Source organism: Hypanus sabinus, chromosome 4 (genome assembly GCF_030144855.1).
Source record: "Hypanus sabinus isolate sHypSab1 chromosome 4, sHypSab1.hap1, whole genome shotgun sequence".
Classification (NCBI taxonomy): domain Eukaryota; kingdom Metazoa; phylum Chordata; class Chondrichthyes; order Myliobatiformes; family Dasyatidae; genus Hypanus; species Hypanus sabinus.
Window position 1 is genome coordinate 130,707,261 of NC_082709.1, and position 13,756 is coordinate 130,721,016.

Below are 13,756 nucleotides of genomic sequence, written 5' to 3' on the forward strand. Positions count from 1 at the left end.
CAACCCCTCAATAATGTGGAGATACCACCTCCCTATTCCAGTTCACATATGTCTATGGCTACTGTTTCATTGCATTCAGCTGCTTGTGGCAGATCAACTGCAGGCTTGGGCTTGGGCTTTCCAAACTTTTGGCGTGTCTCACAGCTGTCAATTATCTGCTTTAGAATGGAAATATTATTTGTATCTTTGTTTCCTGAACTCCTGAGCAGCTTCTGAAGTTTATCAGTTGAAATGCGTCCAAACTGCTTGTGAAATTTGAGCAACACTGTGCATTTCTCATCTATGGTCATGTTTTGTGTGACAGTACTTCATTCTCACATTGGTTCTCAGTAATGTCTTTATCTAGAATGTTCACACAGTAATGTCTAGAGCTGGTGTGCACAAGAGACACTGGCTGTTGAAACATCGTTTCTCGGTCATTCTCCATATCCAGCACTGCGGCGGCTTTCCTTGGAAAGATTTACTCAAGAGTAATGGAGTGTTCACTGGTATGACCTCTGCTTCAATGTAACAGTTTGTCTGACCTATTTTTGCAGGAATTTTCCCTCCGTTGGTGGCATGTACAATCTATCCATCTACAAATCGGAATGCTTTGTTACTAGTGTTTTTGTGTTCAACTGTTTCTGCATTTCATTCTGGTTTAGTTCACTGACAAGTCATTTTTCTCCACACTGTGCCTGTGCATGCTGTATCAATGACAGCAGATCCTAGAGATTCTATCATCAAAATCTCTGCCTCAGACGCCTCTGCATTAGTAAGTGATTCCTTCTCAAATAATGTGATATGGCACTCTTCTACATCTTCAAATTTGTTATTTTCTTCAGTTAGCAACTTTTCCGGAATGTGTGGATAGCTTCTTGCCTAGTGCTAAATACTTTGTTATACTGCACATTTCCATCTCCTACCGTACTCGTTTATTGAATTTGTGCCAGGTAATGGTACCCTTGGCTGGTCACTCAGAGATCTATGCTTGCTATACTCACATTTCTTTTGTGCCATTTCCAGACTCCAACTAATTCCAACTGTTGTTTTTCTCCAAAAATCCTCTTCAGTGCTGATTTCATAGATGCAAATATAAGTTCTGTGCATGCAGTTAATGCTAGCTGTCTGTCCTTCTGTCTAGACATGCAATATCCAACAATTTAAAAGCTAATACAGTGTCAGGAAGTTCCACTTTGTATTTGCACATGAAGTGTACTTTTATTCAAAATCAATAATATAATTAGCCATATTTTTAAGAAACATCTCTATCAATTTTGTCAAAGTCTGAATATGCCTCATAAATTTGATCCTTCAAAAAAAAGTTGTGTATTTATTAGCATATTCATACCATCATCTTTGTTCAAGTCTTCCACTGAAATTCCCATCACGTTCTCTCTCTTTCCAGAAATGATAAGGTATAACGATAAGAAACGATAAGGCTTCGTCTTCTCTGTTCTGTGACCTGAGTCCATATTCCAATTTTATTTTTCCAGCTTTCGTAAGGCTTGCTCTCATCAAATGCTGGTGGGATCCTGTAATTGGAAACCATCCTCTGCTACCACTGTTAACGCCAAAACAACAAGGTCATGTTTTTCTTTTGTTTAAGCAACTTTACTTTCAACGTCTCCCTTTAGTACCTTTCAGCTGCCAGCTTTACATCCCACAATTCCTCTCCATGTGCGCATGCATACTAAATGCATACATAGTCCAAGTGTACAGAATTCAACAGAACTATAGCATTCCCTTCAAAAAGAAATGAATAATTTGGTGCTCAAAATTACATACAGTTCCTAATTCTGACTTACCAATGCAATACAAACATCTATAATTTTTACTCCTGCATTCTATTATACCACTTACAAGATCCAACATAATGCTATGTTTTTCCATGCTTTAACCTATCAACATACATACAAGAATTCTGCATCTGGACTTAAATTGTACTGTTTATCATCCTTGCACAATATCTATGTCAATACCTTTTTCTATCCATTTTCTTCTCAATGGACTACCTCCCATTAAATTGCATTATTAGCTGTCTGACTTCCCACTGTTCTGACTTCCTTTCTCACTTCTCAAAGTTTCTCTAACAAATCTATGTCATCAACAGATTTAGATATTGCTCATAGGCAGGTTCAAGCAATCAGTGTAAACCCAGTCCTAGACCTGTGAGGATATTATAGAGGATGGTTGATTGTTTTGAATAATGAAGTCTCGGGACTTATTATTCTGCACCTGGGGAACAGAGTACTGAGCTCTCTTTAGGTGAGTAACTGGACAGGGTATGTGAAAGGTGGTGTGGTGTGGTGGATACTGTATGTAAAGAAAGGACATTCAGACTGCAAGACCTACAGTCGGGTTGAGAAGCTGTGAAGATGCAAGTCGTGGCTGACCTTGACCTTGATATATTTTTACTTGTGGTCTGGATTCCACGTTCAGCTCTGTAATTTTTAAAGCCAGGTCTTTCTGCGCAGGGCCAGCATGTTAGGTCACATGTAAACTTGAACTTACCCGAGTGTTGCTAGCATACTCAGCAAATTCACCTTGTCAGGAAGGAGCATCAAACAGTATTTCACCCCCTATTTGAGCATGCAATAGGCCAATCACCAGTTTCATCTTGTAATAAGTTTCAGTTCCTTGCATGTAATACTGGGAACAAAAGAACCATTTGAATGCTTCAAAAATTAGTACTTCACCATTGAGTTTCAAATTTTCCAAAGATAGTTTGTGATCACATTCACCGTGTTTGCTTTGGAATTTGCATAGTTGTCATTTACTTTTCATTAAGGAATGAAAAGTGGTTTTGGATCAGTAATATACTGTTATAGGGAATTAATCTGAATTTATAACATGCTGGTCTAGTGGGTTGTGGATGTAAGGGCTATGATTATTTTTTGCAGGCAAGGGTTTAATATGTAAATTACTGAAAATTCCATGACTCTGAGGTAATCTTTAAGCAAAAGCATGACCTTTGGCTCATCACGACTAACTCTGGAGAGATGTAAATTTGTTTTCAGTGCTACACTATAATCCATTAACAAGAGATGTATTTGTATGATCAATAAACTGTGCACATTTTCCTCTTCCATCCAATATAAAATACTCGTGATCCTGTAAAACAGCTAACTCTATAGTATACTTTTCTGTCATAAATAATTATAATGTGTAAAATACTTCTAAGAAGTCAGATGTATTGAAATTATTATTTCTTATTAAGTGTATATCAACTGAAAAATTTTCTTCAGATGCCTTGGATTATTTTGCAGCACTGTGTCTTCATGTTTGTCTTATGGCAAACAATATCCTCAGATGATTCTATTCTGAACTGATGAATACTGTCTTGTTTTGGATATTTAAAACTTTTCATTCCAAACACCGTATCAGTAGAAATATTTGGAGGGAAAAATCTATCTGCTCTTTGAAAAGGAAATATTTTATTTTCATTGATGTTGGAAGTCCACTATAAATGTGACCTAATTTCCCTTTGGGACTGATTTGTCAAAATTATTATTTCACACAGCTCTCAGAAGAGATCAAATATAAAAATAATTAGAATTTGAGCAAAACATGAGCTGGAAGTTCTTTTGGCAAATATATACACAATGATCCGTTCTTATTGCCATCTCAAATATCATATTACTGACCAATTTCCACAAAAATATCTCAATAAATCTAGCTTCAAAGTTGCAACTATTCAATTATAGACCAGAGAGAAATTCACATAGCACAACATACATGGTATAGCACAACATGGTATAGTGTCTGTCAGGTGGCAGGGTCAGGGACATCTCAGACTGGGTGCACAGCATTCTTAAGGAGAAGGGAGAGCAGCCAGAAGTAGTGGTACATATTGGTACCAATGAGATATGTAAGAAAACAAATGAGGTCCTGAAAAGTGAATAAAGAAAGCTAACACGAGGAAATCTGCAGATGCTGGTAATTCAGACAACACACACAAAATACTGGTGGAACACAGCAGGCCAGGCAGCATCTATAGGGAGAAGCACTGTCGACGTTTCAGGCTGAGATCCTTCGTCAGGACTAACTGAAAGGAGAGACACTAAGAGATTTGAAGGGGGGGGGAAGAGGGAAGTGCAAAATGATAGGAGAAGACTGGAGAAGGTGGGATGAAGCTAAGGGCTGGAAAGGTGATTGGCGAAAGTGATACCGAGCTGGAGAAGGGAAAGGATCATGGGGCAGGAGGCTTCGGGAGAAAGAAAGGGGGAGGGGAACACCAGAGGGAGATGGAGAACAGGCAGGGTGATGGGCAGAGACAGAGAGAAAAAAAACAAAAAACTAAATATGTCAGGGATGGGGTAAGAAGGGGAGGAGGGGCATTAACAGAAGTTAGAGAAGTCAAGCGAAAAATCTGAACCCAGATTGTTGCCTGTTTATGCATCAGTGGGGTAAGAATAGGGTGATATGGCAGATAGGTGGCTAAAAAATTGGTGCTGGGGTTAGAGTTTCAGATTTTTGGATGATTAGGATGTTTTCTGGGGAAGTTATGACTGGTACAAAAGGGATGGGTTACACCTAATCAATATCCTTGTGGGCAGGCTTGCTGGAGCTTCAGGGGAGGGTTTAAATGAATTTGGCAGGGGGATGGGAACCAGAGTGATATGGCAGAGGATGGAGCAGTTGACATAAAGGTAGATGCAGTGTGTAGAGAGACTGTGAGAAAGGATAGGCAGTGGACAGGAGATACATGCTGTTAGATGGATGGTTTGAAGTACGCCTTTATTGGGAGAAGCATCAGGAACAAGAGTAATGAGCCAGCGCATGGAACTACGTCATCATGGCAATTACAGAGACTTGATTATCACAAGGGCAGGAATAGCTGTTGGATCTTCTGGGATCTAGACGCTTCAAAAGGGACAAGCAAGGAGGTAGGGATTGATACTGCAAATTCATGCTATCACAGCTACAGAAATGGATGATATTGTGCAGGGTTTGTCTACTGAGTGGGTGTGCATGGAAGTCAGAAACAGGAGGGGAATAATTGCTCCACTGGGGGTATTCTACAGACTCCCCAACAACAACAGAGACACTGAGAAGCAGAATGGGAGGCAATTTTTGGAACGTTGCAGAAATGACCAGGTTGTTACGATGCAAACACGAGGAAATCTGCAGATGCTGGAAATTCAAGCAACACACACAAAATGCTGGTGGAACTCAGCAGACCAGGCAGCTTCTTCCTATAGATGCTGCCTGGCCTGCTGTGTTCCACCAGCATTTTCTGTGGGTTGTTATGATAAGTGACTTCAACTTTCCTAACACTGATTGGCACATCCTTGTTGCAAAGGGTTTAGATGGGGAAGAATTCCTGCCACAATTTGTAGACAGGCAAACTAGAGGAGAAGCCATACTGGATCTGGTACTAGGCAATGAACCTGTCAGGGGCAGGTCTATTGGTGGTGGGAATCTTGGAGACAATGACCACAATCCCCTGACCTTTACCATAAACTTGGTCAGGGATAGGAGCAGATGTTATGGGAAAGAATATAATTGGAGGAGGTTGAATTAATGATGCTATTAGGCAGGAACTTGGAAGTGTAAATTGAGAACAAATAAACTAATAGAAATGCACAACAGAAATGTGGAGGTTGCTTAGGGAGCACTTGTATGGGGTCCTGGCTAGGTTGTTCCATTGAAGCAGGGAAAATATCAGAATCAGGTTTATTATCACTGGCATGTGACGTGAAATTTGTTAACTTAGCAGCAGCAGTTCAATGCAATACATAACCTAGCAGAGAAAAAAAATAATAAATATGTAAATCAATTACCGTATACGTATATTGAATAGATTTAAAAAAACGTGGAAAAACAGAAATACTCTACAGTAAAAAAAGTGAGGTAGTGTTCAAGGATTCAATATCCAGTTAGGAATCGAATGGCAGAGGGGAAGAAGCTGTTCCTGAATCACTCAGTGTATGCCTTCAGGCTTCTGTATCTCTTACTTTTTGGTAAGTGAGAAAAGGGCATGCTCTGTGTGCTGGAGGCCCTTAATAATGGACACTGCCTTTCTGAGACACTGCTCCCTGAAGATGTCCTGGATACTTTGTAGGCTAGTACCTAAGATGGAGCTGACTAGATTTACAACCTTCTGCAGCCTCTTGTCAACCACAGTTGACAAGCGATGTGAAGCATCTAGTCAAGAGGAAGAAGGAAACATACTTAAGTTTCAGGAAGTAGGTATTGGACTGGGCTCCTGGGAGTTATAAGGTAGCCAGGATGGAGCTTAAGAAGGGATTTAGTAGAGCTAGAATGGGACATGAGAAGGCCCTTATAAGTAGGACTAAGGCACTGTACATGTACATGAAGAAAAGAAGGATGACTAGATTGAGAGTAGGACCGATCAGGGATAAATGAAGATAAAAGTGCCTGGAGTTGGAGGAGGTGGGGGAGGTCCTTAGTAAATATTTTACTTCAGCATTCACTAGTGAGAAGGACCTTGCTGAATGTGAAGTCAGAGTAAGACAGGTTAATATGCTGGAAGTCAATGTTAAGGAAGAGGATGTGCTGTAACTTTTGAAAAAATCATTAGAATAAATAAGTTCCTGAGGCCAGACAGGATAAACTGCAGGTTTCTAAGGGAAACAAGGAAGAAATCTACTCCTCATGATGTTTATAAATGACCCGGATGAGGAAGTGGCGGGATGGGTTAGTAAATTTGCTGATGACACAAAGGTTGGGTGCATTGTGAAAAGTGTGGAGGGCTGTCAGAGCTTACAGCGGGACATCGATAGGATGCAAAACTGGGCGGAGAAGTGGCAGATGGAGTTCAACCCAGATAAGTGTGAAGTGGTTCATTCTGGTAGGTCAACTATGATGGCAGAATATAGTATTGGTGGTAGGACTTTTGGCAGTGTGGAGGATCAGAGGGATCTTGGGGTTCGAGTCCATACACTCAAAGCTGTTTGCACAGGTTGACTCTGTGGTTCAGAAGGCATATGATGCATTGGCCTTCATCAATCGTGAGATTGAGTTTAGGAGCAGAGAGGCAATGTTGCGGCTATATAGGACCCTGGTCAGACCCCATCTGGAGTACGATGCACAGTTCTGGTCGCCTCACTACAGGAAGGATGTGGAAGCCATAGAAGGGGTGCAGAGGAGATTTACAAGGATATTTCCTGAATTGGGGAGCATGCCTTATGAGAATAAGTAGAGCAAACTCGGCCTTTTCTCCTTGGAGCGACAGAGGATGAGAGATGTCCTGATAGAGGTGAACAAGATAATGAGAGGCATTGATCATGTGGATAGTCAAAGGCTTTTTCCCCAGGGCTGAAATGGCTAGCACAAGAGGGCACAGTTTTAAGGTGCTTGGAAGTAGGTACAGAGGAGATGTCAGGGGTAGGTTTTTTACTCAGAGTGGTGAGAGCGTGGAATGGGCTGCTGGCGACGGTGGTGAAGGCGGATACAATAGGGTCTTTTAAGATACTCCTGGATAGGTGCTATGGGTAATTTCTAAAGTAAGGACATGTTTGGCACAGCTTTGTGTGGTGAAGAGCCTGTATTGTGCTGTAGGTTTTCTATTGTTACGTATCCCATAACTGGATAACTTACCAGCAAAGATAGAGAGGTCTGTTGAAGTCTGGTGTCACTATTTTCAAACGTTTTTATTTATAAAGGGACACAAAAGTAGGGTTAATACATACATTCAGATAGTGCACATCGTCAACATTCAATCTAAAGCAAGGGTATAGTGATAATCATCATTAAGAAGTGAGCTCTGCTGGTGTCTAGGGGTTAATAGATTGTCCGTTGGAAATATAAAAGTCACTCTGAAAGTCTGCAGGCCTCAGCCCTTTGAAAATCGCTGGGTTTTGTGTGGGGCGACTGAGAGAGAGAGATTGGGGGAGAAGAGAAAGAACTTGCCGAGTCTCGATGAATCTTCCGTGAAAATCGGGGGAGCGTTGGTTTCCTCGCCCTGATGTTAGTTAAAGTGGTTTTCCGTGATTCCAGCCACAAATTCCAATCCCGGAATCTAACGCACGTGGCTTCCTTCAGAATGGCTTCCCGCTGCTGCGGGATCACTCTCTCGTGTCTTCTTGGTGCGTCTGAGGGGGCTGTCTCCCTGAGACTCTCCTTTATACTTCCTCACGGGGTCGCAGGTGTCAATCAGGTTGGGATGATGCAATCTTCCTCTCAACCAGCCCACCTTGCCCGAGGGCTTTTCACGTGGTCTCCATGAGACAATAGTCGCTGTCATCTTATTCTCTATCCCGGGGGGGACGTGCAATTTGGCATGTTTCTCTCTCTCTCTCCGACTGGGTCTACTGACCCCCCCCCCTTTCGACGGGTGCTCTTGCGATTCTCACAAAGGAGGGGGCTGGGATCATAACACTTTGTTCTATGTAAATTACTGCACCCTTGGTGGTGATCTTTGCATCTTCACTTGCTCAGTAGTAGTACCAGAAGGTTGGAGGGTTGTAAATGTTATTCCTTTGTTCAAAAAAGGTAATAAGGATAATCCCGGGAATTAAAAACCAGCAAAATTTATATCAGTGGTGAGCAAACTATTGAAGAGCATTTTTTAGAGACAAGATTTACATACAAGCATTTGGAGAAGCATAGTCAGCTTGGCTTTGTGAGGAGCAGGTGGTGCTGCATGAGACTGACAGAATTCTTCGACAAAGTGACAAAACAAATTGAAGAAGTGATTGTGGCGTATATGAATTTTAGTAAGTTGTTCAACATGTTTAGGGAAATTCTAGGCCATCTCTTGAGTAGGTTACATAGTCAGCACAACATTGTGGGCCGAAGGGCCTGTAATCTACTGTAAATTTCTATGTTCTATTTATCCATGGTAGGCTTATTCAAAAAGTCAGGAGGCGTGAGATCCAGGGAAACTTGACTGCTCTGATTCAGAATTGGCTCAACCACAGAAGGCAGAGTGTTGTTGTAGATGGAGCATATTCTGCCTGGAATCTGATAATCGGGGGGTGGGGGGGGGGTTGTTCTGGGACTCCTGTTCTTTGTGATTTTCATCAATGACTTGGATGAGGAAATGGAAGGATGGATTAGTAAATCTGCAGATGACACAAAGGCTGAAGGGGTTGTGGATATTGTATAATGTTATCATAGGTTAAAAAGGGACATTAATAAGATATAAGAAGTGGCAGATGGAGTTCAATCTGGAAAAGTGTGAAGTGACACAATCTGGAAGGACAAACTTGAAAGCAGAGTAGAGAGTGGATGGCAGCACTCTGTACAGTGTGGAGGAACAAAGGGACCCTGGGGTCCATGTCCAGAGATGCCTCAAAGTTGCCACACCAATTGACAGTGTGATGAAGAAGGTGCATGGTGTGTTGATCTTTGTTAGTCAGGGGACTGAATTCAAGTGCCATGATGTATTGTTGCAGATCTAGAAAACTCTGGTTACTGAAGTCAATACACTTGGAGAATTGTGTTCACTTCTCGTTGCCTCATTATAGGAAGAATATGGAAACTTTAGAGAGGGTGCAGAGGAGATTTACCAGGCTGCCTGGACGAGAGAACATAAGAGATTTTAGTTTGGTGTGAAGGAGGATGAGAGGTGAGTTGATAGAGTTGTACAAGTTGAAAACAGGATTGATAGAGTGGACAGCCAACACCTTTTACCAAGGGTGGAAATGGCTAATACTTTTAAAGTGATTACAGGAGAGTACAGGGGGCATGTTGGAGGTATTTCTAAGCAGAGATTAGTCTGTATAGAGATAATGGTAGCGGTAGTACATTAGGGGATTTAAGGGACTGTTAGATATGCACATGAATGAAAAGAAATTAGAGGGCTGTACAGGAGGGAAGCATTAGATTGATCCTGGAATAGGTTAAACGATTGGCACAGCATCATAGACCAAAGGCCCCTGTGTTGTGCTGTAATGTTCTATGTTCCTGCACAAATCCTAGTTCACACTGATCACATTTGTGCCAATTCAACTCTAATCCTATTTATCTTCCCATTTTCTCATCAACTCCCCCTCCCCCACCACCCAGGACTTTCCAACTCAACTAAACTCTAGGAGCAACTTACAGTGGGCAATTAACATACCAACAAATACAGTATATTGCACATGGAGACACAATAGACTACAGATGCTGGAATCTTGAGCAACACACCAAGCACAGGGAATAAAGGGGGCCATTTCTGATTGGCTGCTGGTGACTGTTAGTGTTCTGAGGGAGTCAGCACTGGGACTGCTTCTTTTCACGTTATTTTCAATGATTTGGATGGTGGAGATATTGTGGCCAAGTTTGTGAATGATATGAACATGAATATACGTGGAGGGGCAGGTAAGTTTGAGGAAGCAGTGTGTCTGCAGAATGACTCAGACAGATTAGGAGAATGGGCAAATTAGTGGCAGATGGAATACAGTACAGGGAAGTGTATGGCCATGCACTTTGGTAGGAGGAATAAAAGCATAGACTATTTTCTAAATGGGGAGAAAATTCAAAAATCAGAGGTGCAAAGAGACTTGGGAGCCCTTGTGCAGGATTTCCTAAAGGTGAGGCTTTATATGACACGCGTCAGACTGCACTTGGAATAATGTGAGGAGTCTTGGCCTCCTTATCGAAGTAAAGATGTGCTGGCATTGGAGAGGATCTAGAGAAAGTTCACAAGAGTGGTTCTGGGAATGAAAGGGTTAAATTATGAGGAGAGTTTGATGGCTCTGAGTCTCTACGTGCTGGATTTTAGAAGAATAGGGGGATCTCATTGGAACCTGTTGTATATTGAAAGGCCTAGATAGAGTGGATGTGGAGAGGATGTTTCCAATAGTGAGGGAGTCCAGAACCAGAGGACATAGCCTCAGGATAGCGGGTCATCCATTTAGAATAGAGATGAGGAGGAATTTCTTTAGCCAGAGGGTGGTGAATCTGTGAAATTCATTGCCACAGATGGCTGTGGAGTACCATTGAGTATACTTAAAGCAGAGATTGTTTGATTCTACGTTGTTTAGGACATCAAAAGTTATGGGGAGAAGGCAGGAGAATGGGGTCGAGAGGATTATTAAATCAGCTATGGTTGAATGGCAGAGCAGACTCGATCGGCCGAATGGCTTAATTCTGCTCCTATGTTTTATGTTTTATGTTCTCACTGGAGGTCAGGCAAGGCACGGATTATTGTCATTTTGAATCGTAACATTTAATCTTATCCAGATAAAGGGTATAGACCTGAAATGTCATCTGTTCATTTCTCTCCATAAATGCCACCCGAGGAAATCAGAGCACTCAGAGGGAAAATATGTAAGCTCCACGCACACAGCACCCGAGGTCAGAACTGAAGCTGGGTTCACTGGAGATGTGTGGCCGCAGGCCCGCTAGCTGTGGCACTCTTTAATCCATATAGTACGTGATGTGCAATATTAACCATATTCCAAATTCACAGAAATCGCCAGCTTTGTGAACTACCATAAAATACAGCGTTGGTAATGAACGTGATAACCCTGTCATGAAACCAATATACTGACTAATTAGTTGCCTGCAGTTCATTATCAATTCAAGGCAAACCTGGGACAGAAAAGAAGGATAAGTATTGCATGCGTGGGTCCCCAGAAAGAGTTTAAAATTATGTATATTCAGGGTTTCAATAGAGAGCATAATTAAGCAGCTGTCAAAATAAGAAACACAAGGGATTTTGCAGATGCTGGAAATCTTGAGCAACACACAAATTGCTGCAGGAACTCAGCAAGTCAGGCAACATCCCTAGAGGGGAATAAACAGTCGACGCTTTGGGCCAAGACATTTCATCAAGGACTATCCTCGTGGGCACCCATAAGATAGTGTGGACTATCAGCAGCTGAGGTAAAAGTGTCTCCTTGGCTTGGAGAACCCTTCATTCCACTGCTGCTATTCAGTTAGTGGTCAATAGGTAGCACTATAGCGTAGTGCAGGGTTCCCCAATTAGTTTTCAACTCGGGCCAAATTATGTCAAGCATGCAAAGCCAAAGGCCAAAACGTCTAGGGTTTTTTTCATTGCACCAGTAAGTTGTTTTATGGGCAGATGTTGTTGCTGCTATTACCATTATTATTATTATTATTATTATTAGTAGTAGTAGTAGTGATGGTAGTAGTAATAACTTAAGCCTTGGATTCTCAAAGCCTGTGTGGGTCACACAAGAAAAGTAATGCACCCTTGAAACAAAAGAAGCCCAAAACCAACCATTTAATTATGACTCCAGCTATCCCAACTGTCAGCTGTCATATTGAGAACTCATCTGGGACTTAAAACACACACACACACAAAACATGGTAGTCTTCACCACTTCTAGTCCACACAAAGGGTTTTAGCAGTACTGTCTTTTCCACTGTTTCTGTTCTCTCATTTAATCTATTTGTTCTTTTTAATTAAGCTATGTAGCATTTGATGTATGTATTGTAGCTATAACTGAAATTATTAGTATTATTGTCATTGTAATATTATTATACCACAGTAAGATTGACAAATGGACAGAAATAAATGGACTCACTCACCAATCAGTGAGAGAAGTGTCAGCGACGGGATGAGGCAATCCTTCTGATGTCGGGCCTGTACTCTGTTGTGATAATGCTGAGGCACTGGCATTGGAGAGTCTGTTTCTGTCCTGGTTCTTGATAGAGTTCATTGATGACTCACATATGTACATGGAAGGAACAGTGTGAGTAGGAGCATTGTAATAGCTCTCGTGTTTTTGAATTGAGCTTGGGGAACCACGTTAATCCAAAAGTCACTCACCCCAACTTCCTTGTGTTGTGCTTTGAGCAAATCAGATGTTCCTATTTCCAAGCCCTCCATCTGAAGAGTTGCCTCATCTATGGAAGGCACCAGCCTTTTGGCCTCTGCAGTCCACTGGCCATCAGCCGAAACGGAGAACGGCTGTTTCAGGAAGAGGAGGATGTTACCTGAGAAGTTATGTGAGCTTTCAAATCGTTCCCTGAAGTTTTCTGCCAGGCTCGTCACGAAATCCTTCATCACTGGATCCTCCTGCATTTCGTTCTTCTCGCAATGCTCCCGCCGACGTGGAAATTGCAGCTTTCTCCCGTGAATGTCTTCCTCCAAAAGGTTCCGCTTTGAACGGAAAGCTTCAATCGCCTCATACATGTCCACAACAGTGTGGTTGTTGCCTTGTAATTGCAGATTAGGTTGATTTAGATGAGATATGATGTCACAGAAGAAAAGAGCATGTGCCAGCACCTTGTTGACTCTTAAAAACCTCTTAAATCCTTGGGCTTTTTGGCTCTGCAGGCTGGATAAAAATGACACAAGCTCATCATGCAGGCTGCACACCCTCTCCAACACACTCAGCGAAGGTCGCCTGCTCTACGGGGGCACAGGTCAAGTGTACGGTGTGGGATGAGGTTAAAATAAATTAGAGCAGCGCACGTTTTATTTAAATGTTATGACAGGTGCGTTCATGTAAGTGCCAGTGGGTCGGCACAGTCCAGACATTTGGTTCTTGCGGTCCGGACCTGGGCCGCGGTCCAACTATTGGGGTTGTCTGGTGTAGTGGATAGTATAACTGTATTAGAGCACCAGAGCACTGGGTTCAATTCTGCTGCTGTCTATAAGGAATTTCAGTAAGATTGCAAATATATTGATTGATAAAGAATTCTTTGATGTCTACAAAATGCACTGTGGGTTATATGTAAAAGTACATAAATGGCACATGTTATTTCGCTGCCACATCATGCATGCACACCTTGCTTAAAATTAAAACAAATGTATATGATTGATTTTCTGGCTCCGTGTTTTTATTGAGTGAATTGGGTGGAGAAGCATTCCGTTTGCTTTGAAGTTTGACTACCCCAACCAAACCAG

At 41.9% G+C, this 13,756-nt stretch overlaps 1 protein-coding gene across 1 annotated transcript in view; it reads left to right on the forward strand.

The window, feature by feature from the left end:
• nr0b1 (nuclear receptor subfamily 0, group B, member 1) overlaps positions 1-13,556 on the forward strand; it is a 28,944-nt gene extending 15,388 nt beyond the window's left edge. Inside the window, exon 4 of the mRNA XM_059966171.1 lies at positions 12,709-13,556. Within this exon, the coding sequence (XP_059822154.1) occupies positions 12,709-12,737 (29 nt within the window). The 3' untranslated portion in view covers positions 12,738-13,556. The remainder of the gene's footprint in view (positions 1-12,708) is intronic.
• Positions 13,557-13,756: the final 200 nt, after the last annotated feature.